A 27,459-nucleotide genomic window follows, 5' to 3' on the forward strand; every position below is an offset into this window, starting at 1 on the left:
AAGCCAATTCTTACACTGGGAAGGAAACAAGCTCCCGGGGACCGGTTTCTGGCATTACAGCCGTCTTCGGCCCGGTTTGCTTGAATCCTGATGGTGCAATGAGCAAGGGTCTCACATCTGAGAATACCCTTCCACGCTTAGGGTGGACAAAAATATTTACAACAAGGGGTGGTGAGGGACAGAGTCTCTGAATTAAGCAGAAAGCTCTCACCCAGTCAAGAGATCAGGGCTAGATCCAACACCGTTTTTTAGCTCACTGCACCATCCCAGTTTCAGAACCTGGCTGTATGCAAATTAGTCTGTTCCTGTCCCAGTGCATGATGGGAACAGGGCAAACCAAACTACAAAAGCCAATTCTTACACTGGGAAGGAAACAAGCTCCCGGGGACCGGTTTCTGGCATTACAGCCGTCTTCGGCCCGGTTTGCTTGAATCCTGATGGTGCAATGAGCAAGGGTCTCACATCTGAGAATACCCTTCCACGCTTAGGGTGGACAAAAATATTTACAACAAGGGGTGGTGAGGGACAGAGTCTCTGAATTAAGCAGAAAGCTCTCACCCAGTCAAGAGATCAGGGCTAGATCCAACACCGTTTTTTAGCTCACTGCACCATCCCAGTTTCAGAACCTGGCTGTATGCAAATTAGTCTGTTCCTGTCCCAGTGCATGATGGGAACAGGGCAAACCAAACTACAAAAGCCAATTCTTACACTGGGAAGGAAACAAGCTCCCGGGGACCGGTTTCTGGCATTACAGCCGTCTTCGGCCCGGTTTGCTTGAATCCTGATGGTGCAATGAGCAAGGGTCTCACATCTGAGAATACCCTTCCACGCTTAGGGTGGACAAAAATATTTACAACAAGGGGTGGTGAGGGACAGAGTCTCTGAATTAAGCAGAAAGCTCTCACCCAGTCAAGAGATCAGGGCTAGATCCAACACCGTTTTTTAGCTCACTGCACCATCCCAGTTTCAGAACCTGGCTGTATGCAAATTAGTCTGTTCCTGTCCCAGTGCATGATGGGAACAGGGCAAACCAAACTACAAAAGCCAATTCTTACACTGGGAAGGAAACAAGCTCCCGGGGACCGGTTTCTGGCATTACAGCCGTCTTCGGCCCGGTTTGCTTGAATCCTGATGGTGCAATGAGCAAGGGTCTCACATCTGAGAATACCCTTCCACGCTTAGGGTGGACAAAAATATTTACAACAAGGGGTGGTGAGGGACAGAGTCTCGGAATTAAGCAGAAAGCTCTCACCCAGTCAAGAGATCAGGGCTAGATCCAACACCGTTTTTTAGCTCACTGCACCATCCCAGTTTCAGAACCTGGCTGTATGCAAATTAGTCTGTTCCTGTCCCAGTGCATGATGGGAACAGGGCAAACCAAACTACAAAAGCCAATTCTTACACTGGGAAGGAAACAAGCTCCCGGGGACCGGTTTCTGGCATTACAGCCGTCTTCGGCCCGGTTTGCTTGAATCCTGATGGTGCAATGAGCAAGGGTCTCACATCTGAGAATACCCTTCCACGCTTAGGGTGGACAAAAATATTTACAACAAGGGGTGGTGAGGGACAGAGTCTCGGAATTAAGCAGAAAGCTCTCACCCAGTCAAGAGATCAGGGCTAGATCCAACACCGTTTTTTAGCTCACTGCACCATCCCAGTTTCAGAACCTGGCTGTATGCAAATTAGTCTGTTCCTGTCCCAGTGCATGATGGGAACAGGGCAAACCAAACTACAAAAGCCAATTCTTACACTGGGAAGGAAACAAGCTCCCGGGGACCGGTTTCTGGCATTACAGCCGTCTTCGGCCCGGTTTGCTTGAATCCTGATGGTGCAATGAGCAAGGGTCTCACATCTGAGAATACCCTTCCACGCTTAGGGTGGACAAAAATATTTACAACAAGGGGTGGTGAGGGACAGAGTCTCTGAATTAAGCAGAAAGCTCTCACCCAGTCAAGAGATCAGGGCTAGATCCAACACCGTTTTTTAGCTCACTGCACCATCCCAGTTTCAGAACCTGGCTGTATGCAAATTAGTCTGTTCCTGTCCCAGTGCATGATGGGAACAGGGCAAACCAAACTACAAAAGCCAATTCTTACACTGGGAAGGAAACAAGCTCCCGGGGACCGGTTTCTGGCATTACAGCCGTCTTCGGCCCGGTTTGCTTGAATCCTGATGGTGCAATGAGCAAGGGTCTCACATCTGAGAATACCCTTCCACGCTTAGGGTGGACAAAAATATTTACAACAAGGGGTGGTGAGGGACAGAGTCTCTGAATTAAGCAGAAAGCTCTCACCCAGTCAAGAGATCAGGGCTAGATCCAACACCGTTTTTTAGCTCACTGCACCATCCCAGTTTCAGAACCTGGCTGTATGCAAATTAGTCTGTTCCTGTCCCAGTGCATGATGGGAACAGGGCAAACCAAACTACAAAAGCCAATTCTTACACTGGGAAGGAAACAAGCTCCCGGGGACCGGTTTCTGGCATTACAGCCGTCTTCGGCCCGGTTTGCTTGAATCCTGATGGTGCAATGAGCAAGGGTCTCACATCTGAGAATACCCTTCCACGCTTAGGGTGGACAAAAATATTTACAACAAGGGGTGGTGAGGGACAGAGTCTCTGAATTAAGCAGAAAGCTCTCACCCAGTCAAGAGATCAGGGCTAGATCCAACACCGTTTTTTAGCTCACTGCACCATCCCAGTTTCAGAACCTGGCTGTATGCAAATTAGTCTGTTCCTGTCCCAGTGCATGATGGGAACAGGGCAAACCAAACTACAAAAGCCAATTCTTACACTGGGAAGGAAACAAGCTCCCGGGGACCGGTTTCTGGCATTACAGCCGTCTTCGGCCCGGTTTGCTTGAATCCTGATGGTGCAATGAGCAAGGGTCCTTAAAACCACCTCGTCCGGATGAACAGAAAGAAAAGGAGGTTTGGAAGAAAGGGCCTAGAGCTCACTCACTCTTCTGGCAGAGGTATCCGCTACCAGGAATACCGTCTTGAGAGTGAGAAGATGCAAAGGATAGTTATGAAGGGGCTTGAAGGGAGCGCAAATCAGATTTGTCAAGACAAGGTTCAAGTCCCATTGAGGCATAATGAACGGCACAGGAGAAAACGTGTGCGTAATGCGTTTCAGGAAACGGTTAACGACCGGAGACTTAAAAAGAGAAGGCTGATCTGGAAGACGTAGAAAGTCGGAGATGGCCGAAAGATAACCTTTGATAGTGCCCAGAGCAGAGCCCTGCTGGGACAAGGATAGTAGGAACAGAAGGACCTCAGAAAGAGGGACAGAAAGAGGATCCAGAGCCTTTGTGCACCATGCCAAAGACTTGCTCCACCTGCAGGCGCATACCGTCTTAGTGGAGGGTCGCTTGGCTGCCAGAATGACATCACAGACTTCGGGAGGAAGATCGAAAGCGGTCATCTGTCGCCGCTCAATCTCCTCACATGGAGGTGGAGGCTGGACAGGTTTGGGTGAAGGACCGACCCCTGCTGCTGCGACAGAAGATCCTCCCGAAGAGGCAATCGGATAGGGGGATCGATCGCCATGCTGAGTAGCTCAGGATAACAGTATCTTCGTGCCCAATCCGGAGCCACAAGAATGACTTGGGCCCGGTCGCGCCGAATCTTCTTCAGCACTCTGGGCAGAAGTGGTATAGGCGGGATTGCATACAATAGACCGCAACTCCACTCGCAACGAAAAGCTTCGCCGAACGAGTGCTGCCTTGGAAATTCCAACTGATGACATTGCGCGTTCTCTTCGGTGGCGAATAGATCTGACCAAGGCTCTCCCCACTGCTGAAAGAGACCTTGCGCCACGTCCGAGTTTAGACGCATTCGTGATCCATCAAGCACAGGCGGCTGAGTTTGTCCGCCCTGGACAGAGAACCCCCCAGATGTTGAACCACCAAGGTAATACCTTGATGTTCCAGCCATGTTCAGAGGCGCAGACATAGGGTCCAGGACCCGCCCTGTTTGTTGCAATACCACATGGCGGAGGTGTTGTCCGTGAACACCTGCACCACACCTGCACCACACTTCCCCGAACAGAGGGAAGGAATGCTTTCAGTGCAAGTCGGGTCACTCGAAGCTCCCAAAGGTTGATATGGAGCCGGGACTCTGCCGGAGACCAGAGGCCTCTGATCGCCGCCTCTCCGAAGTGGCCTCCCCATCCCAGGAGGGACACATCCGTCACCACAGTGTGCTCCGGTTGGGGAAGGGATAGGGATCTGCCATTGACCCAATTCATGAACCACCTTTGGAATTGTCGTGCAGTGCCCAGCAATTGCAAACGGTGACCAGGAGGTAACCCTTCTGGACGAGTTGCAGAACCCACTCGTCGGAAGTGACAGAACGCCAATGGGGAAGGTGATGTTGAATCCTGCTGCCCACTGGCGTGGGGTGCGTCCCAAAGCACAGACTAGGAAGGCTTTGAGGCGGAGGGGGCGGAGGTGGACTGACCCTCACGCCAGCTGCCACACTCACGGCCACGCTGAGTTTGGTTCTGCGCAGGCTTTTGACTGAACAAGCGGGCAAGGGCGCCCTTTCCATGGCCACAAAGAAATTAAAAGTAGACGTGGCCAGGCTCGTGGTGGAAAGGGCCAAGGACTTGGCTGTAGCATGAGAGTCCTTAAATCGCTCCAGCGCACTGTCGGACTTATCTCCAAACAGGCAAGTGCCATTAAAGGACATGTCCATGAGCGAGCTCTGGACGTCCGGGGAGAACCTAGTAAATCTCAACCAGGCATGGTGATGTAGCGCCACAGTTGTGGGAAAATGCCCAACCGAGGGAGACAATGGTGTTTTTTGCCACAACGAATACGAACCTAGCTGTGTCCTTACCCTCGGCCACAGCCTGAGACAGCACAGCCTGGACCTCCTCCGGGCACTGAGGTAACACCTGATTAACGGTATCCAACACCGCGTGGGAGTAGCGCCCAACAGACTAGTAGTGGTCATCGACCGCAGCGCTAGGCTGGCCAAAGAGAACAACCGCTTATTGAACTGCTCCAGCTTCTTAGAGTCCTTATCCGACGGAGCGGAGGGAAAGGCACTCTGGGACGTCGAAGCTTGAATGACCAGACTCTCAGGCGTAGGGTGAGTGGTCAGAAAGGCAGGGTCATCCGGCGCCGGGTGATGATGCCTGGAGATTTTCTTATCCACAGGGACCCCAGCTGCCCAACGAAGCACCACCATGTACGAGGCACCTTTCTCCATAGTGGGCGGGGAGAGGCAAACCCCGGATCAGAGGAGACGTCAAGGCCACCAGCCTCCTCCAAGTCGTCCACCCAATCCTGCTCAGAATCACACTGAGGAGCAAGAGGGTCCTTGGACCTCTCCTAGTCGTCCTCCCCCTCCGCCATATGTGGCACAGACAGCGGCGGTAGGGCAGGGACCGGGGAAGGAACAAACGGCGCCGGAAACGTCGCTGGCTGGGGCCGAACCGGCGCCATGTCCCAATTCGGATCCCAGGTGGAGACAAAACCTTCCTGGAACCGGGGCAGAGGCGGAACAAACAGCATCCACTGTGGCGCCGTAGGCGGAGCCGAGGGTGGTGCTGGGGCCAGAGCTGGCAGCGTGGGACCTCTTGGCACCATGGCCAGAGCCAACGGCGCATAATCCTGTGGCGCCGGCGCCGCGGCTGGAGCAGCCGGTGGGGTTGACGGTCCAGCAGGATCCCGACAGGGCCCAAAGGCACACTGGCGGGAGCCCAAGGCTTAAACGGCGGGCCATGGCAGTAAGAAACTCTTGCACCTGTGCGGGAGTTGCCAATGGACCTGCATAAGGCGGGTAGGTCGCCTCCTAAGGAGACGCAGGGGTGGAGCCCCTGTTCCTCTCGTCCGCATCCGAGGACCGACGAGTGGACTTCTGAGAGAGACTACGCTTCTTCGACTTATTTTTGTGTCGTCTCTAACCCGAATCAGAGGGTGAATACTTGGAGCCTTGGAACCTCACGAGCGCTCCCGAGAATGGCCCCTGTACCTCGATCGGCGCTTGGAAGAGAGCCAAACTTCAAGCAACTTCCGGCGCCACTCCCTCAAGGCTTTCGGGCCATGGCCCGACAGTCCAGACAGGACCTGGAGTCATGGTCGCACTCCAGGCAGTAGAGACAGACGTTGTGGGGGTCCGCCACCGACATACTGCGATGGCAGGCCCTGCAGGACTTAAAACCAGGCATCCTTACACGCACCAGAGAAGACCAACAAGAGACAAAAGTCCCAAAAAGATAGTCAAAAAGTGACTAAGGTACGTGCTCTAACCAGATCTGCGCTTATTGGCGCAGAAAAATAAAGAACTGACGTCAGCGCGCGTGGTGGCGCTTAAATAGTCTCAGTGACGTCATATCAGCGCATAAGATGCCAGCGACGGACGCAGAGCTGCACGGCACCACCTACTGCAGCGCAGAGGTACTGCTAGCAAAGCTTTCCGGATCCAGTCGGACGCCTGGGGATATTCTAAGGTAAGGAATCTATCACTAACATGACTCTTTCAGATTGGAAGCACAGTAAGAAAGGAGCCCCTGTCAGCATGGATGGCATCTACATAGACTTGTGCACGTTTCGTTAGATGCAGATCAACATTGACAAGGCGCTGCTAGGCGGGTAAGGATACTGCTGGAGAGATTATGAGAGAACACAACATTTTGATAAACCGTATAAATAAAAGACAAGGCAGTACCAGGTCACACAAAAGTTAAGAAAATCATGCTATCTTACCCAGTTGTAAGAGGCAAACCAAGAAATCTCTCCTGAGTGAACAACGTTTGTCCCTCAGCCTCATATAGGGGCATATCTTTACAGATGATACACTTCTTAAGTGAATGAGATTATAAAAGGCAGATTACAAACATGCACATCCTTCGACGGATGACATCAGTGTAGGACACAGAACTTTACTTCTCTTTAGGAGACAATTTTTCCTTGAACGCAGTGAAAAGTCTGTGAAAACTGTAATCATCAATTTTTTCGTTGCAGATAATGGGATTTAGCCCTCTTCTCTGCAGTGATGTATTTTCAACAGCAGAAGATGCCACCAACATCAAAAGGCTAATCAACAATCTTGTCCTGAGTTATGCGTGAATCTGCATACCATCTTAGCCATTCAAAATTTCGGCCCTCTACCACATCTTTGTTGATTTGCATCTGCTGTAAGGACCATTTTACCGATCTGAAAGCCACCCCAAAAAAGAATTTTTAGGTAACCTCTGGTAGAAGAAACTCTGCCAACTTAAAAGGGTACCAGTGTCTGTATCAGGGAAACAGATATCAGGTACATTTTCTTTACTTTGTCTCCAGCTTCAAACTGTGCTTAGAAAAAGGGGGAGAAGAGTCTCCACAAAAGCAAACAGGAATGGAGTTGTGAAAGAAACAAGTTACTTACCTGTAACTTTAGTTCTCCAGTATTGGTAACTTTCATAGATTCCCATTGCTTGTATCATTCCCCGTCGTCGGAATGGGAGCCTCGGTAATAATAAATATATATATATATATAGATAAATACACCATAATAGGTGTAAAAAAGGTAAAAATTTAGGCCTAGGCCTCATTATCTTTTGCAGCCTATTGCTGTCATTATGTAAAAGGACCCAAAGTCCCCTCAGCAACCAATCAGATCAGCCTCACCCTGTAGAACCTTCCTGAGAAAGCTCAGAGCCTCAGATTTTCGTAGCCGTTGCTTTGCCACATAATCACCTAGCCCTAAAGTGAGCTTTCCCAGGGGAGGCGGGTGGGCGCATGGGAATCTATGAAAGTTACCAATACTGGAGAACTAAAGTTACAGGTAAGTAACTTGTTTCTTACTCCAGTATTGGAACTTTCATAGATTCCCATTGCTTGTATCAGAGTAGATAGCAGTTAGCATACCTCAAACATTTCGTGTACAGCATAGAATCATTATACGCTACTGACATCACAGATTATAACAACTATAAAGCAGTACAAAGCATAATAAACGAAATGTTTGAAAAAACAGGAGGAGGGAAGAGAGGAAAGCTCACCTCTTATTGGAAGAGATTTCTCAGGACTGCCTGTCCTACAGCCGAATCCTCCTTTGCAGCCGCCTCCAGGCAGTAATGTCTCGTGAAGGAGTGCGTACTGCTCCAGGTGGCTGCTCTGCAAATGTCCTTTATGGATACTCCAGCAAACAGCGCCGCTGATGCTGAGACCGACCTTGTGGAATGTGCCTTCACCTGTCCTTGTAAAGGTTTGCCTGCCGCCTGGTGGCAGAACCGGATCGCACTAGTTATCCATCTTGATATCCCTTGTTTCGACAAAGGAGATCCTTTCCTTGGAGCTCCAAAAGCCACAAACAGTTGGGGTGTCTTTCGAAATCCAGCTGTGCGTTGTATATAGAATTTCAAACATCTCTGAACATCCAGAGAATGAAGTGTCCTCTCAGCCTGGGTTGAAGGCCGAGGAAAAAAAGATTTCAAAATCACTGGCTCGTTGAGATGAAAGTCTGTCGGTACCTTCGGAATGAACTTGGGGTTCATCCGTAGGATCACTGTATCATTCCTGAACTGTAAGAAGGGTTCCTTGATGGTTAAAGCCTGAAGCTCTCCTACTCTCCTTGCAGAGGTGAGTGCCAAAAGAAGCGCCACTTTCCATGATAGGAACTTCAGGTCCGCTTTATGTACTGGCTCAAATGGCGGTCTCATTAGCTGGGCCAGGACCACATTCAAGTGCCACACCGGAGGTGGGGGCCTAACTGGCGGGAACACTCTAAACAGTCCTTTCAGGAATTGTTTGATTACTCTCGCTGATAATAGAGAGGGACCCGATCTTGTTCTCCTATACCTGGAAATAGCTGCCAAGTGCACCTTGATAGAAGCATGAGCCAGACCTGCATGCGCCAACGAAAGAATATAAGGTAAGAGTTGATGCGGAGCTGACGAGAAAGGATGTACTTTTTCTCTCTGACACCACACATGGAACCTCTTCCATTTCGCTCTATATGTCTTATTAGTGCTAGGGGCTCGTGCCTGTGCCAAGATGGTCCTGCATTCTTCTGGAATGTTCAAATCCTTAAACTCTCTGTATTCAGGAGCCACGCCGCCAACTGCAGCGAGCTCGGGTTCGGGTGAAGAACCTGGCCGTTGTACATAGAGAGAAGTGTCAGTTTGGGTTGCAGATGAATGGGCGTTGTTTCTGATAGAAGAAGCAGCTCCGTGTACCAAAATTGGCGAGCCCAGGCAGGCGCTATTAGTATCATCCTGCACCTGTCCATCTTGAGTTTCTTGAGGACTCGAGGAATGAGGGGAAATGGCGGAAAGGCGTAAACAAACGCGCCTGACCAGGACATCAAAAGGGCATTCCCCAGTGACCCTCGATGGTGTTCCCTGCTTGCGTAACACCGGCATTTCTTGTTCTCCGGTGTTGCAAACAGGTCGATCGCTGGGGTCCCCCAACGGGAGAAGATGTCCCTGATCACTGCGTCTTCCAATTCCCACTCGTGCGAGACTGCTCTCAGTCGGCTTAGCGTATCCGCCCTCGTGTTGCACACTCCTGGAAGGTGTTCTGCTACGAGTGTGATGCCCTGCGCTATCGCCCATTTCCACAGCATTTGGGCTTCCTGTGAAAGCAGTGGCGATCTTGTGCCTCCCTGCTTGTTGACGTAATGCATTGCGGTGGTGTTGTCCGTCCGCACCAGGATTGCTGAATCTGTAATCCTTGGGAGGAAAGCCAACATTGCCAGCCGAATAGCTCTTAGCTCCAGAACGTTGATATGTAGATGACGTTCTTCCGGAGACCAGTGACCACTGACCTGGAGGTCTTGCATGACCGCTCCCCAACCTTGAAGAGAAGCGTCCGTGGTAATGACCTGAGGTGCCCTTGCAGCCTTGAAACTGAGTCCCACAGTGAGGTGAGATCTTTCCATCCACCATGAAACCGACCGTTTCATCCGCTGGGTTATCGTCACCCTGTCGTCGAACGAACCTTCCACCTGTCTCCACTGAAGGTCCAGCTCCTCCTGCAGGGGGCGCATTCGCAGTCTGCAATGCGGAATCAATTGAATACAGGATGCCATCGACCCTAGAAGAGATTTGTACATCCTGACTGTCATCCAACTTCTCCTTTGACAACGGGTGGCTGACGATATGAGTTTCATCTGTCTCTCTTCCGATGGGAAGGCCTTGCACTCCTGAGTATTGAGTATCGCTCCCAAGAACTTCACCGTACTTGCAGGCTGAAGAACTGATTTTCCCTTGTTGAGTTGTAAACCCAGATGAATAAAGAGGTTCAAGCACGTGTCCACTGCCTTTGATGCCTCTTGCAAGCTTGGGGCCTTCAGCAGCCAGTCGTCTAAGTACGGGAATACTTCCAGCGACTGTCTTCTCAGAAATGCCGCTACCGGTGCCAGCACCTTTGTGAATATCCGAGGAGCGGACTTTAGTCCAAATGGGAGCACCATGAACTGGAAGTGACTCTTGCCCACTGTAAAGCGAAGGAAACGTCTGTGAGCTGGATGGATCGGGATATGAAAATAGGCATCTTCCAGGTCTAAAGTTGCCATATAGTCGCCTGGGTTCAAGAGGCGCAATATGTCCTGGAGTGAAATCATCCGAAACGATAGCTTCGTGAGATAGGTGTTGAGCTCCCTCAAGTCCAGGATAGGACGCCACTTCTGTTTTGTTTTTCGGATCAGAAAAAATCTTGAATAGAAACCTTCTCCCCTTTGTGATAGGGGAACACGCTGGATCGCCCCTTTTTGAAGCATTTGTTGAGCTTCCTCTTGAAGAAGGTTCAGATGGTTGGAAGTAGCGGCGTGGGGAGCTCTTGTAGGTGGAAAGTCCTGGAATTCTAGAGTATGCCCATTTCGGATGATATTTAATACCCACTGATCCGATGTAATCTCTTCCCAGCTGCTCAGATGTTGTGATATCCTGCCGCCCACTGGAGACCCCAGAAGCGGAGGAACAGTTGGCAGAGTCGGGGGGCCGCTATTGACGCTTGCCAGCGTCCTTGCCCTGACGCCCCTGTCGTCCACGAGCGTTCTGGCGAGAGAAAGACTGGGATTGCGACTGCCGCTGATAGTATTGACTGCCGTACTGGGGCCTGTAAGACTGCGACTGCTGTGAATATCGCTGTTGCTGATAACCTCCTCTAGGTGAAGAGAAACCTCTTCCTCGTGCTCCACGGAACGGAGTCTTTCTATATTGCAGGTTCCCCAGAGCCCTTGCTGTCTCTGTGTCCTTCTTTATACCCTGTAGGGTATCGTCGACATGTTTCCCAAACAGCATGTCCCCGTCGAACGGCAAATCCAAAATCCTATTCTGGACCTCTGGCCTGAAGTATGTAGCTCTCAGCCATCCTTGTCGCCGAAGAACCGCTGCACTGCCTAGGGCACGGAAAGAGGTGGTGGCGATGTCCATAGCGCAGTCAATCAGTTCCGACGAGGAACGTTGTCCCTCTTCCAGAAGCTTCTGTGCTTCCGCTCTTTGGTCCTCCGCTAGCAGATTTACATAGTGAGCCACATCACTCCACATCTGGCGGTCGTACCTTGCTAGGATCGCCAAGGCATTCGCCGCTCTGACCAGCAAGCTAGCCATCGACGAAAAACGCTTCCCAGCGTTGTCCAACCTTCTACCCTCCTTATCCGGCGGCGTCGTGAGGGTGGCCGAAGGATTCCGCGACTTCTTCTGTGCCGCCTGCGATATGACCGAGTCAGGTCTAGGTTGTCCAATCAAACAGGCGGGACTGTCATCTGGAGCTTTATATTTCTTCTCCAAGCGCGGAAGAGTTGGAATGACCGTCGCTGGGGTCTGCATCACTTTCTTCCCCTCTTCCCATATGTGCTCCACAATGGGAATCGAGCGCACGGCCTTACGGTATGCCTCTTTGAAATCGTATAGAAAACAATCTGTAGATGTTGTCGGCATCGCTAACTTAAAGCGCGCTGTGGCTCTTTCCATCAGGCTGAAGAAACCTCCCACATCAGCCGGAGGGGAATCGACCGGGTCTGGCACTGGTGAAGCCGGATCCGGAGCAATATATTGGTTCCACTCACTTTCCTGGTCTTGAACTTGGTCTCGCCCCGTTTCATCCTCATCCGAGGTATCCACTTGGACCTGCGGAGGATATGCCCTCTCATGTTCCTCCTGTGTAGGCCGCACTGACTGCGCTGCCACCACCTGCGGTTGAACCTGTGCTTGACCTTCCACATGTTGCAACCCCTTCTTGCTCCTATACTCCTCCAGCATTGCCCTTAAGTCTGTCAAAAGACTCATAGGCATCGATACCATGCCCTGCTGTGGTTGGGTATCTTGGTATGCAACCTGTCTCTCTGGCCGCTGTTCCTTTTGATAATAATATTCCTCATCCAAATCCGAATCATGGTATTTCAGATTCAGTTGTGATGGACTGTAAGCGTCCCCATACATCTCATTTTCCTCTTCTGAGTAGTCATCTTCATCCAACAAAAGGGGTGGAGGTAATGATGGTACCTTCCTTGGAGAAGTCATATCTGGAGTTATCCTCCTCCTCCTGTTGTTTTCTGGCGCTCCTGTCGTCAACGGCGTTGAAAACAAATCCACCGTCTGAATCGTCGTCGACGGGACCGTCGACGAGAGTCCCCTCACCGTCGACGGCATCGTCGACGGAACCATCATCGTCGCCGGGTCCACCGTCAACGGGGTCGTCGACGGAACTGTCATCGTCGACGGGTCCATCGTCGACGGGCTCGTCGACGGAGCTGTCGTCGTCGACGGGCTCGTCGTCCTCGTCGACGGGATCGTCGTCATCGAAATTGCCACAGTCGACGGAATAGTCATCGTCGACGGGATGGTCTTCGTCGACGTGGTGGTAACCGTCGACGTGGTCATCGTCGACGACGCCGTCGTCGAACCGGTCTTCGTCGACGGAATCGACATCGAGGTCCTCGTCGACGCTCTCGTCGTCGTCCTCGTCGTCGTTGGGTGGCTCGTCGACGACTGAGGAGACAAAATCACCTCAGATGCTTTAGAGTCCTTTTTGACCCCTGTAGAGGCCTCTACAGTCGGTTTTTTGACGGACTTGGCTACTTTAACCTGGTGGGAAGGCCCAGCCGAGCTCTCCTCAGGTTTAGCCTTTTGCACCTGCAGTGCCTGCCTTTCCCTCTCCTTTACACTCACGTGAGGAGATTCGATAGGCCCTGGCTTGCCAGACCTATCAGAGGTCACACGCACAGCCTTTAAGGGGGGTACAGTTGAAGTGTCCACAGACGATCCGCCCCTCTTCAAAGAAGTCTTTGACGATGTTGATCTGGCATCTTCCTCATCACCAGACACTACTTCCTCCCTCCTTTCCAACTTCCTGAGCCACAGAAGTAGCCGTCCTTCACGATCACGGAGGGTTTTAACAGACATTCTCCTGCATATACTACACTTATCGACATTGTGGTCTGGGTATAGACAGTAAATACAGTCTTGATGTTGATCCTCTGTATAAAGTCGTTTTTTGCCACAAGTGGCACAAGACCTGAAAAGGCTCTTCTTTTCCTTATCAGCCATGACTAAAGCTGAAAGAAATCCTTAAAGAAAACTGTTTAAACAGTACCTCAAGTTGAAGTTAGAGCAGAACTCTAAGGAGACTCCCTGTCACCAACGAAGCGGTAGAAAATCTGAGGCTCTGAGCTTTCTCAGGAAGGTTCTACAGGGTGAGGCTGATCTGATTGGTTGCTGAGGGGACTTTGGGTCCTTTTACATAATGACAGCAATAGGCTGCAAAAGATAATGAGGCCTAGGCCTAAATTTTTACCTTTTTTACACCTATTATGGTGTATTTATCTATATATATATATATATTTATTATTACCGAGGCTCCCATTCCGACGACGGGGAATGATACAAGCAATGGGAATCTATGAAAGTTCCAATACTGGAGTAATCTCTCTTAATTGCGGAGGATAGGGACGTTAAAAATGACTTCGCCTTATGATGCTTTCGGAGAATGGAACTTTTGTCAAAAAGATAACTTGGGGATTTGTCGGACGAGAACAGGAATACTCAGTAGAGTTTGATCATCTGGTGAAAAGGTAGGTGACCGTGTAGGAGGTAAACCATGATTAGCTAAAAACAATTTCTCAGAGGCAAAGAAAAATGCAGTTACATACTAAACTATATTATCATACGAAATCACAATAAGGTGTAACTAAAGGTTTCATGATTGCACTTTGTTTCACTGCTTGAAATTAAGCATCGTCCATCGGTTGGAAAGGATTATGTTACTTGTAAGCATCTGTTCTTGGCATGTGGAACTGTAGATTCAAATGCTTTGCATACACCTGCCATCTAGGGTTGGGTCCGGATGTTTGCAAGTCGTTTTCCTTCGAAGGAGTCTTTTCCAGTCATGAGTTAAGGTGACTCCTCCTTTCAGTGATAGTGCGCATGGGCATCGACTCCATTATTAGAATTTTTTCCCACAAGAGGGTGAGAATGGAGTAAGTGCAGTAGAGAGTTGCCCATGCGTATGTAATGTCAATAATAAGAACTGCAACAACCAAAAGTATCTGGGGAGGATGGAAGGTGCATGTGAATCTACAGCTCTACATGAAAACAACAGATGCTTACAGGGTAAATAACATAATCCGTTCAAAGCATGTGTGCTGTAGATACATATGCTGTGCATAGATTGTATAGCAGTATTCTCCCATTGCGGTGGCTAACTAGTGGGTTTCGCAGGTGTTTGAAAAGGTGTTTTAACCACTGCTTGCCCAATAGCTTGTTGACGTGCCAATACATCCATACAATAATGTTTTGTTAATGTGTGCGGCGTAGACCACGTAGCTCCCCTAAATATGTCAGCAATGGGAATGTTGCCTAAAAAGGCCATAGATGCTCTTATTTTGGTCATAGAATGTGCTCTAGGAGGCATAGCTAAAGTTCTTTTAGCTTTAATGTAACAAGTTTGAATACATTTAACAATCCAACTAGGAATACTGGCTTTTGAGATAGGATTTCCTTTATGAGGTGGAGCAAATGCAACATTTTGGGAAAATCTTTTGTTCTATCAACATTGTATATTAGTGCTCTTTTAACATCTAATGTGTCTAAACCTCTTTCTGCAACTGAATCAGGTTGACGGAAGACCACCAGTAGCTAAACTGATTGGTTAATATGAAAAGCAGAACCTACTTTTGGAAGGAATTTAGGATTTGTACGAAGAACCACTATCTTTATGAAGTTCTAAGAAGGGTTCTTCTACGGTTAATGCCTGTAACTCACCAACACGTCTCAATGAAGTGATAGTATTAGAAAGGCAACCTTCCATGACAGAAATGATAATGAACAATTGTGTAAGGCTCAAAAGGTGGACCCATAAGCCTTGTGAGGACAACGTTAAGGTTCCAGATAGGTGCACGTGGTACCCTGGGTGGTATTATTCTTTTAAGACCTTCCATAAAAGAAGGTTGAGAAGGTTGGAAGCAATGGGTAACTTTTAGTTTGGAACCATGGATAGTTCTAGTTGTGTGGTGAACCACGTTCGACAAGCCCATGTGGGAGCCACAAAAATTAGTGTGTGATGGCTGACTGAATTTCCGAACCTGAAATAGAAGGAGAGGTGAGAGGCGGAAAAGCAGAAGTAATTATCCCTGACCAATTCCATCCACAGGGCATTGACTTTGAATAGATGGTGTGGGAATCTGGAAGCGAAGTGTTGGTTTTTTGAGTTTTCTGCTGCGGCAAATATGTCTCTGTGGGGAAATTCTCTTTTTTTAAAGTATGGAATGAGAACTTGGGGATGAAGTTCCCATTTGTGGACTTGTTGCCGCATTCTGCTGAGGAGGTTGGTGAACTGGTTATGCATGCCTGGAAGGTGTTCTGCCAGGATATGAATTTTGTGATATATTGCCTAACGCCAAATGGTCAGAGAGGCGTCACAGTTTTAGAGAATGTGTCGCCTTCTGTTTTTGTGCAATAGTACATGGCTGTCATATTGTCTGTGCAGACTAAGACAAATTTCTCTATGAGGTGAGGCTAAAAGGCTTTTAGTGTTAGATAAACAGCTAGCAGCTCCAAGTAATTTATGTAGAGACTCTTTTGCTTGGTGTCCAATAAACCTTGAATTGTGAGATGGTGGAGCTGGGCACCCCACCATGTGAGAGATGCATCTGCTGTTAGCATGACTTGTGGAATGTGTTCTATGAAGGACCACCCTTTTGATAGGTTTTGTGTGTTCCACCATTGCAGAGATTGACAAATGTGGCTGTCTACCATCACTAGATCTGGTAATTGACCCCGTGATTGATTCCACTGACGTGCTAAGCATTCCTGTAAAGGACGCATGTGTAATCTTGTGTGAGGTACTATTGCAATGTGTGATGCCATCATTCCTAAAAGTTGTATGAAAGTTTTGACTGTTAGGTATTGGTTGTTTTGAAACTGTAGTAATAAAGTTTGAATTTTTTGAATTCTGACTGCATTGGGAGAGGTAATAGCTGTGTGAGTGTTAAGCATTGCCCCCAGATATGTTTTCAGTTGCGAGGGTTGAAGATGGGACTTTTGTGAATTGCTGTAAATCCCTGTTGATGAAGGTGTATGGTATTTTGAGTGTACTGTAAGCACTTTTGTTGTGTGTTCCAGATATGGGAAGATATGAATTTGTTGTCTTCTTAAATGAGCTGCTACTACTGCTAGTCATTTTGTAAATACTCTGGGTGCAGTAGTCACTCCGAATAGGAGTACTTTAAATTGATAGTGATTTCCTGCTATCACAAATCTGAGGTATTTGCGATGTGCTGCGTGGATAGGAATACAGAAGTATACGTCCTTTAAGTCGATTGTGGACATAAAATTTCGCCTTGTGGTATAAGTGGAAACACTTGTTGAAAGGTAACTATATGGAAGTGTTCCGACGGTATGTATAGGTTTAATTTTCTGAGATCCAAGATTGATCTTAGGGACCCGTCTTTCTTGGGGGATTAGGAAGTAAAGGCAGTAAACGCCTGAACCTTGCTGTTGCATAGGAAATGGTTTTATATCTCCTTTTGTTATCAGAGCTTGTACTTATTGCTTCAGGATCTGTTGGTGGTGTAGCAAGATTCTTTGAGTACGAGGTGGAATATTGGGTGGATTGATGGTAAGTTTGAGGGAGTAACCATGTTGGATAATGTCTAAATCCATTTGCCAGACATTACTGATTGCCAAATGGGAAAGAATTGTTGTAATCTTCCCCCGACAAGTGTAAAATGGTCGGCGAAATTGTGAGCAAGTCACTGTTTGTTGAAAGATGGAGAGGCATGCGTCGGTGTACCTTTTCCTCTGCCCTTGAAATTGTTTCCTCCATAACCACCTTTATAAAATCCTCTTGATGACGAGAGGGTTTTGTTATTGACTTGTATGATGACATTTTTATCAGAGGAATTACGTTTGGATCCTCCTCTGTAAAATGAGCGGCGAAAGGAGCCTCTATTGGATGGTGCCTGAAGGGCTCCCATTGATTTTGTCATTTCTGTGTCTTTTTTCATTTTCTCAAGTGACACATCTACTTCAGGTCCAAAAAGATTCGGTTTATCAAAGGGGGTATTAAGAATGATTTGTTGAACCTCTGGTTTCAAACCAGAGATTTTAAGACATGAATGCCTTCCAATTAGAATGCTGGTAGTAATACCTCTTGTTGCAGTATCAGCAGCATCTAGTGCACATCTGACAGATGAATTAGATTTCAGTTTTCCCTCCTACACTTATTCTTGCCCTATTTTCTTATGTTTGTCTGAGAGCTATTGAAGTAACTTCTCCATTTCATCCCAGTGGGCCCTGTCATATCTAGAAAATAGGCCTTGTGTATTAGCTATACACCAATGGTTGGCGGATTGTTCAGCTACCCGTTTCCCTGATGCACCTTAGTTTAAACTCCTTGTCTGGAGGTGGTGCATCTGCTGTAGTTTGGGAACTTGCCTTTTTCAGAGCATTTGACACAAAATTGGAATTCAAGGGCAACTGTCCTCTAATCATAATCAGAAAGAATTAGGGGAGGTTAGTATTTGTCAACCGAAGGTGTTAGAATACAAGCCTGTACAGGGTATTTAAAAATATCATCAGCGTGGTCCATCATGCCTGTTAACATAGGTGAAGATTGGGTTGTCCTAAGTGATGTTCCTAAGGTCTCAAATAGAAACTCCTTATCTAAGGATTCCTTATGTAATGTGTGACCCCATGGTATGATGCTGCTCTGGAAATTAACTTGTGGTATGCTGTGTTGTCATCAAGAGGTGATGGCTTTGTATGATACAAGTCAGGATCATTATCCACTGGAGGATCTGAGTTATAATAATTCCATGGATCTAAAGATGGTGGACTATTATCACCTGTGTAATCAATATCAGGCTGTGTATGCGCTGAAACCCTGTGGTGTGATATCTGAACGGTTTGAGCCTGGTGGTGGTGAAGATGGCAGAGGGGTCTGATGAACAGGGTGAATAGGGCTTGTAGCTGTGTCCTTCCTTAGAGGGAGTTTGGAACTTAAATCCACTGAAGTAATGTTCCTTTAAGAAGGTGTAACATGTTTAGCTAATATGTGTCCAATGTCTGGATTAATGTGATCTTTTTCTGCTTAGGCTCCAGCTTTTCTTGCATAACCTCTAGGATCAGTTACGGAGGCTTATGATGTGCATCTTTTGTTTTTCAGAGCAGAGCTAGATTTGTCCTTTTTCTCCTTTGGAGCAGAAGATTTCTGTGCCGAAGCGAGTTTCTCTCGGCTTGGTCCCGAGCTGAAAGGCCTGACTTTCTGTTTGGGACTGAGCCAGAAGAAAGGGTGTTGGAAGCAGTGTCTCGGTGCCGACCATGGCCAGAAGGCAGTGGTGGCCGAGAAGCCTTATGTTTAGTGGAAGAAATCTTGAGGGGCAAAGGGGCTTTGTTACTCACGGCACCCTGTCCCACTGGAACATCTTCAGACTCTTGCTTGATTTCTAGTGCGGAATCAGATTCTTGGCTAGAGAAGGCCTCCTTCTCTTAGGATGCCTTTATTTCCTCATGCTCGGTATCTTCTACGAAGATTTCCGGGGTGAGTTCAATGTTCTGCCTCTGTATGTCCCTTTGTCGAGCCCGACGGTCCCGCAAAGTCTTTTTAAACCAGAACGATTGACAAGCGTCACAATCCTCTTCCTTGTGCTCTGGTGAGAGGCACAAGTTCAAGACTTTATGCAGATCGGCTTGCGGGTACTTGGAGAGGCACCGAAAACAAAATTGAAACAGAGTCTGTTCCATCGGCAGAAGACTGGATACTAGGAAACAGAGTGAAAGCAACCAACACAGCTAGACCCGAAGGCCGCAAATGCGGTCTTCTATACCGAAGATAGTGTTTCCCTATTTTTTCGACACACAGAGAATAGTGAAACACGTACTAAACAATACCGATAAGGGCACAGGATGTGGCGCACCATGAGGATCCCGGTGTCGGACCGGAGCGCAGCAATACACGACCGAACCAGACGGCTGAAAGAAAACAATGTAACAATGGAGTCTACGCCAATGCGCACTGTCACCGACAGGAGTCACCTTACCATGTGACTGAAAAAGACCTCTTCGAAGGAAAACAACTTGCAAACATCGAGACCCAACACTAGATGGCAGGAGTGTGCAAAGAATGTGTATCTACAGTACACATGCCTTGACTCACACTCCAGCAGTACCAATTAGAGGATCAAATACTACTGTATTCTGCCTTTGTCCTTTTCCTTTCTCTCTTCTTCGTGTGCATCTTGCAGAATGCAGATTGAGGAACAGCTACAGACTAGCACTAAAACTCGCACCAGCGTTTTTAAGCCACACAAAAACTAAGCAAGACCTGTAGTAAATACCTAAAAGCATTGAGGGAGTGAGGTTCAACCTAAAAAGCAGATACCGCCGCCTGTGGCCCTAAGACCTTCTAGTGGTATTCATATCAGGCAGCTGGATCAACCAGAAAGTGATCAGAGTCTGTTCTTTGGTATGCTGCAGCAGAAAGACTACAACAACCAAGTCGGCATTGTATATGTTGTATAGCACAGTGCTAATGTAAGTCTTGTGATTGAGTGCTATCCCATCAAAGGGAAAATACTAATGCATCTGACTGCTGGGCTTACCACCTGAACAGCTGATTGAGAGCCCTTAAATGTGAAATCAATCCTCCCGGAGTCCAGAAAAAAGGCTTAAATGGGCTCACCTTCTGGCCACAAATCCTGCTTATCAAGGAATACTTGGGACACTTTTCTGGCACAAATACAACGGGTAAGCCTTGTGATAATCAATGCCAGAGAAAAAGATACCACACTGGATGTGCAGCTTGATGCACATTTTCAATAAGAGTAAAAAAAAACCTTTTTTTTTTTACAAGGCAATTAGCCCATCCCTCTCAGAAAATAAAAAAAAGAGGGAAATATGCATGCATAAATGTATCAGTGTTCATACAGGATAATCTTTTACACAGAATCATTGCTTACCTTTTTACAGATGTACATCACTTTAATATTCCCTGACAGAAGATGTCAAAAGATATTAAAAGCATACAACCATTAAAAACCCAATGTTAGAGAGTTCCATTTCAGGCACCTGATCATGGATTAGGACAAAATTCAGGTCTTTCAAGCACAGGCTACTTTGTCACCTCATATTACTAGTAAGGGAATGATCACTGTACCTAGAGATTGCTTAACTGATTTTTGTCTGGCCCTTACACATACTACAACACTGGTTATCTTACTAGTGCTGTCCATTTTCAAACTTTAAATAAAGGAAACATTTTCTGTGAACTAGCTCATGCAAATGTGTCTCCATGGAGAAGGACTGAAACCTGAGAAAAACATTAGCACGCAAATTAACAAATCCAAAATAACCTTTTGTAAAGTGCAAATAGTAGTTATTAAAATCAACCTTTCCTTATAAGACGCAAGAATAGCTAATTTTACTGGCAATAGCTCATTTGATTGTAATTTAATTGCATTTCTGCATCTATCCCTCTCAACATACTCTTACAGATTCAAACTTTAAAGCGCTAAACACTATTCTTCTTATCTCTGACCAAGCGGAAGGACTAATAGTCCTGGTTCCCCTTCCATCGCCTCTTACCAGATTGATGAGAGTGTCATATTGCAAAGCAGAGCCAGAGCTGGCTGTCACCACACCAGCACGCAGAAATATTCCCTGCTCCTCCAAAAGTTTCTTGATTCCCCGAACATGAGAATCCAAGGTGTGGAGGTCTCGTAGCTGACGGTACTTCTCTTTTGAGCCACAGATAAAGAGCAGGAGTTTGCGAACTTGCCGGCGAACAAAAGGGGTCTGCTGTATCATCAAGTACTAGAAATATCAAAGCAGATGTGTTTGGTTACCATCTCTAATGAGGATGACAGCCACCAACGAGAGAATAGAAACTGAAGATCACTAGTAGGGTAGGAGTCACAGGACCCTCAAATGAAAATTGCAAGATATAGTGAGATCACTGGCAACACTTCCACCACAATACAATACATATATATTTTACTTAAGTAAAGTTGCATTGCACAATCAGGCTCACCAATTTATTTACATGACATTAACAACATCTACCTCAGAGAGAAAGTAGAACCAAGAGTGGTCAAAGACAGGCGGTGGAATACGGGAGTTTGTATCAGCAATCTTTTTGATCTGGTAAGGTAAGCGCAGCACCATCTCCGTCAGCAGCTGTGTGTAGGCTTCAAAGACATCAGCAGCATGACCCTGAGGAGAATAGTAAGCGGGATTCATTACAAATCCACTAACTAAGAATAAAGATGCAATACTGCTACATAACCCTAAGTAAGGAAAATACTACTTACCAGTATGCATCTGTTCTTGGCATGTAGAGCTGCAGATTCACACACTGTGCATAGATCGCCATCTGATGTTGGGCCCGGATGTTTGCACTAAGTTTTTGTCCTGGAAAAGTATTTGGAATAGGGGACTACTCCTTTGGACCATAGTACACATGGGCATCAGATCCATCTTCAGATTGTTTTTTCGCCAGTTAGGGAAATGGAGTTTAGTGAGAGACAGAAATGATGCCCGTGTATGCTGTATCTAAATAAGATAATACTGGAACAAATAAAGGTAGCCGGGTGGGCGTGTGTGAATCTGCAGCTCTACATGCCAAGAACAGATGCATACTGGTAAGTAGCATTTTCCGTTCGAGGCATATGAGCTGCAGATCACATACTGTGCTTAGATTGTACAGCAGTAATCCACCCTAGCGGCTACCACCAGTATCTGTTGCAGTAGTTCGAAATAATGTTTTGAGTACAGCCTGGCCCACACTAGCTTGTTGCTATGCATTGCACATCTACACAATAGTGTTTTGTGAATGTGAGCGGTGTAGATCATGTAGCTGCTTTGCAGATGTCATCTAAGGGAATGTTCCCTAAGAAAGCCATTGAAGCCCCTATTTTTCTGGTAGAGTGGGTTTTAGGGGGAATAGATAAAGTACGTTTTGCTTTTTGATAGCAAATTTGTATGCATTTGACAATCCAGCTTGCAATTCCAGCTTATGATATAGAATTGCCTTTATGTGGTGGTGAAAAGGATACAAAAAGTTGTTGAGTTTTAGGAAAAGGTTTTGTTCTGTCAATATAATAAAGGAGTGCTCTTTTCACGTCTAGCGTATGAAGAGCTCTTTCTGCGACTGTTTGTGGTTGCGAGAAGAATATTGGCAACTCTACAGACTGATTAGGATGAAAGCGAGAAATAACTTTAGGAAGACATTTTGGGTTTGTCCTGAGAACCACTTTATTATGATGGAGTTGTAAAAATGGTTCTTGAATAGTAAGTGCTTGTAATTCACTGACTTCTACGGGAAGTGATGGCCACTAAGAAAGCAACTTTCCATGTGAGAAACTGCCATTCGCATTTGTGCAAGGGTTCGAATGGAAGACCCATTAGTCTTGTGAGCACAATATTTAAGTTCCATACAGGTGAGGTTGGTACCCTGGGTGGAATTATTCTTTTAAGTCCTTCCATAAAGGCTTTGATGGCAGGTACTGTGATAGGCTGCTATAGCAGCACGGTGTAACCTAATAGATGTGTATGCTAGGTTAGACCTTTGGAGATGTAGTAGGTAACCTATGATGTGTTGGATTGTGATGTGTTGGATTGACACATCTAAGGGGTTGAAGTTGTTATTGTTGGAGTATATAACAAATCGTTTCCACTTGGCTGCACAGCAAGCTCTAGTGGTGGGGCGTCTAGCTTCCTTGACAACATTCATGCAATCAGGGGGAAGGTTATGGTAACCAAACTCTAGGACTTCAGGAGTCAGTTCGCTAGGTTGAGCTGTGCTGGATCTGGGTGTCTGATCTCTCCATGGCTCTGGGTTAGGAGATGTGGAGAGAGGTGTAGTTTTTGGTGTGGTACTACTGATAGTTCCAGTAATGTGGTGTACCACGGTTGTCTGGCCCATGTTGGAGCAAATAGGATGAGGGTCAGTAAGTGTTGCTGCAGTTTGCGCACCACTAGCGGAATGAGTGGGAGAGGCGGAAAAGCGTACGCAAATTTGCCTGACCAATTCATCCATATTGCATTGCCTTTGGACAATGGGTGAGGATACCTTATGGCGAAGCTTGGGCATTTGGCTTTTTTTGTGTGGTGAAGAGATCTATCTCTGGGTGCCCCCACAACTGGAACAATGGTTGAAGAACTTGCAGATGAAGTTCCCACTCATGAGTCTGTTGCGTTTGACGACTTAACAGATCTGCTATAGTGTTCTGGGCTCCTGGAACATGTTGGGCAAGGAGAAAATGTTTTGAGGAATAGCTCATCTCCATATGCTTTGTGCTAGTTTGGAGAGTTGTAGGGAGTGTGTTCCACCCTGTTTTTGTATGTAATACATTGCTGTCATATTGTCCGTGCGGACTAGGACAGCTTTGCCCAGAATGTGCTTCTGGAACGACTTAAGTGCTAGGAATATGGCTAGTAACTCTAGGTGATTGATGTGGAGCAACTTTTATTGGGGTGTCCACATGCCCTGCATGGTATGATTCAAAAGATGAGCTCCCCATCCGGCGAGCGATGCGTCCGCTGTTAGTACAATCTGTGGAACTGGCTCGAACAGTTGACCCTTGGAAAGGTTTCTGGTATTCCACCACTGCAGAGAGCGATGCGTGCAACCGTCCACCAACACCAGAACTGTCAGCTGACCTTGAGCTTGGTTCCACTGATGTGCTAGACATTCTTCTAGGGGACGCATCTGGAGTCTTGCGTGAGGTACTATGAATATGCAAGAGGCCATCATCCCTATTAGTTGCATGGACACTCGAGCTGGAAAAGAGTGTTGCGGTTCAAACTTTGTGACAAGGCTTTGTATGCTTGCTATCCCGGCTGGACTGGGATATGCAAGTGCCTTTGAGGTATTTATTGTAGCCCCGAGGTATTATTTTATTTCGGACTGTTGTAGATGAGACTTTGGGTGGTTTATGGTAAACCCTAAATCATGTAGCAGTTGGATTGTGGCATGAGTGTGGTGTACACACTGGTTGTATGACTTGGCTTTTATAAACTAGTCATCTCGGTAGGGGTAGGCATGAATATGCTGCCTTCTTAGATGAGCCGCCACTACTGCTAGACACTTGGTGAAGACTCTGGGTGCTGTGGTGACTCCGAATGGGAGAACCTTGAATTGATACTGCTGACCGTCCACTACAAACCTGAGATATTTCCTGTGAGAGGTGTGAATGGGAATATGAAAGTAGGCGTCCCTGAGATCTAGAGTGGCAATGAAATCACCTTGTGTGAGTAAAGGGAGGACCTGTTGAAGAGTGACCATCTGAAAGTGGTCTGATTGTATGTACAGGTTTAGGGGTCTAAGGTCCAGAATGGGTCTCAGAGAACCGTCCTTCTTTGGAATGAGGACGTACAGGGAGTAAACCACTGTGTTTTGCTGATTGAGGGGCACTGGTTCTATTGCATGTTTTTGCAAGAGGGAGATAACCCCCTGTTTTAACAGTGATAAGTATTCTAGGGACATTGGGCACTGCCTGGGTGGTATGTATGTGGGGGTAGAAATGAGTTCTAGACAGTAACCTGTTTGAATGATTTGTCTCATCCACTTGTCTGTGGTGATGTTGCTCCAGACAGGAAGGAACTCTTGTATTCTCCCCCCGAACAGAGTGGAATGGTCCGGGGGGAGTGGAGGGAAGTCATTGGGTAGGGGTGGAGGCAGATCGGGTGTTGTTGGTCTTGCCCCTACCTTTGTTGTTATTGCCTCTGCAGCTTTCTCTTTGGTAACCTCTGGTGAATGTAGACTGGGTGGGAGTCTTGTAAGAGGTGGAAGGGTTGTCAGAGGAGGAGCCTATGGAGGTGCCTTTGTAGAAAGAGCGACAAAAAGAACGTCTGGGATCTTGAGTTTGCAAGGCTCCCATAGATTTGGCTGTATCTTAGTCTTTCTTCATCTTTGAGTGATGAATCTACATTAGGTTCAAATCAGTGTTCCTCGTCAAATGGCTGCTTTTAAAATTGAAGTTTGCCTTCTGGTTTAAAACCTGAAATGCATAGCCAAGCATGTCTACACACAAGTACACTTGTGTTGACGGCTCTGGAGGCTGTATCTGCTGCGTCCAGAGCACCACGAATGGAGGTGTTAGTGACGATGGATTAGTTACTTACCTGTAATCCTAGCTCTCTTACAGGGGTATCCTCATCAAAGTCATAAGCATTAGAATATTCCCGCCCATGTGCGGGACCCCGGAAACACTATATTATATGTGCCCCACATATATATATATATACACATATATATAAATAATATATATATATATATAAAAACATGCAATAGCAGCCAAATAACAACAGAGCTGAAATATGCTGTGAAGAATTTCCACCATACATGAATAAAAAGCATTAGAAACATGAGAAACAAGACCAAAGATTGTTTAGAAACTGTTTTAATGCTCAGAAAGCAGTAGAAATTCTCATAAGTCACTGGAAGCAAAGGAAGCTCCCAGGCTGCATTGCAAACACACAGTCTAAAAAGACTGAAAAGTTAACCTGTAGCTGAATAGCAATAAACTGACACCGTGCCTTTAAGGCACTCATGACCCCCTGTATCCCATCATGCCCCAGGGGTGACAGTTAGGTCAGTTGTTCTTTTCGGAGACTGAAAAACAAACCCAGTAACAAATAGGTTAACAATATCTCCTTATTAAAGAGTATCCTTTGCCCCGGGAGGCGGGAGAGTTGCTTATGACTTTGATGAGGATACCCCTGGAAGAGAACTAGGATTACAGGTAAGTAACTAATCCTTCTCTTCCAGGGGATCCTCATCAATAGTCATAAGCATTAGAATGGAATAGCGAGCCTCTCCTCTTCCCTGCGGGCAAAGGAATGATAAGACCGTAATCTCATCAACAAGTCTGAGTAGACTATAGACTACCTAAACAGATTCCTCAAGGAGGCTTGCCCTACTTGAGCATCGGCCATGGAATCAGATTCGAGACAGTAATGCCTTGTAAAGGTATGAACCGATTTCCAGGTTGCAGCCTTGCATATTTCTGACATTGGAATGTCGTGCAAGAAAGCTACTGTAGCGGCTTTCCCTCTAGTGGAATGCGCTTTGGGTGACACCAACAAAGGCTTGCCTGCAAGCTGATAGGCCAATTTAATGCAAGAGACAATCCATCTGGAGATGGGCCTCTTGGCCGCTGGAAAACCTGTCCTCATTGAACCATAGTTCACAAACAATTGATTCGTTTTCCTAATCTCTTTAGTCTTTTCCAAATAAAACTTGAGCACTCTCTTAAGATCTAAGGAGTGAAGTGACCGCTCGGCTGGGGTCGTAGGATTTGGAAAAAACGAAGGGAGGGAAATGGACTGATTTATATGAAAATCAGAAATGACTTTAAACAAGAAAGATGGATGAGCCCTTAGGACTACTCTGTTGTGGTGGAAAACAGTATATGGTTCCTTCGCACAGAGCGCTTGTATCTCGCTTACTCTGCGTGCAGAGGTAATCGCCACCAAAAAGGCTGCCTTCCAAGAGAGATGTTGCAAGGAGGCCTTGTGGATGGGCTCGAAAGGAGGTGACATTAACCTGGATAGAACCAGGTTTAATTCCCATGGAGGAGAAGGATTTTGCACAGGGGGATACACTTTTTTCAACCCCTGGAGGAAGTCTTTAACCACTGGAACCTGAAAGAAAGAAATCTGATCAGGTGATTTTCTGTATGCTACAATGGCTGACAAATGCACTCTAATAGAAGTGTACTTCAAACCAGCAGTTGCCAGGGAAAGGAGGTATGGCAAGATGACGTCCTCCTGCCCTTTAGTCGGATCTAAGTGATGTTCCCTACACCACAAGTAAAACCTTTTCCACTTGAACGCATAGGACGCTCTCGTAGAAGGTCTCTTAGCCTCCTTTAAAATGTTCATGCATTCGGGAGGCAAGTTCAAATGTCCATATTGCAGGACCTCAGGAGCCATGCTGTTAGGTTCAATGATGGGAGGTTGGGATGCATTATCCTCCCGTTCATCTTGCTCAACAGGTTCGGCCTGCAAGGGAGTCGTTTGTGTGGA

General features: G+C 46.9%; 1 protein-coding gene across 14 annotated transcripts in view; it reads right to left on the reverse strand.

Moving 5' to 3' along the window:
* Nucleotides 1–27,459, reverse strand: part of UBR4 (ubiquitin protein ligase E3 component n-recognin 4) — a 1,723,360-nt gene that overhangs the window by 551,866 nt on the left and 1,144,035 nt on the right. For all 14 annotated transcript variants that reach the window (XM_086921716.1, XM_086921718.1, XM_086921717.1 and 11 more), the window contains 2 exons: nt 21,493–21,642; nt 21,016–21,243 (listed from right to left, as the gene is read on the reverse strand). In XM_086921716.1, the coding sequence (XP_086777842.1) occupies nt 21,016–21,243; nt 21,493–21,642 (378 nt within the window). The remainder of the gene's footprint in view (nt 1–21,015; nt 21,244–21,492; nt 21,643–27,459) is intronic.

This window comes from Lissotriton vulgaris, chromosome 5 (genome assembly GCF_964263255.1).
Source record: "Lissotriton vulgaris chromosome 5, aLisVul1.2, whole genome shotgun sequence".
In the NCBI taxonomy this organism is placed as follows: domain Eukaryota; kingdom Metazoa; phylum Chordata; class Amphibia; order Caudata; family Salamandridae; genus Lissotriton; species Lissotriton vulgaris.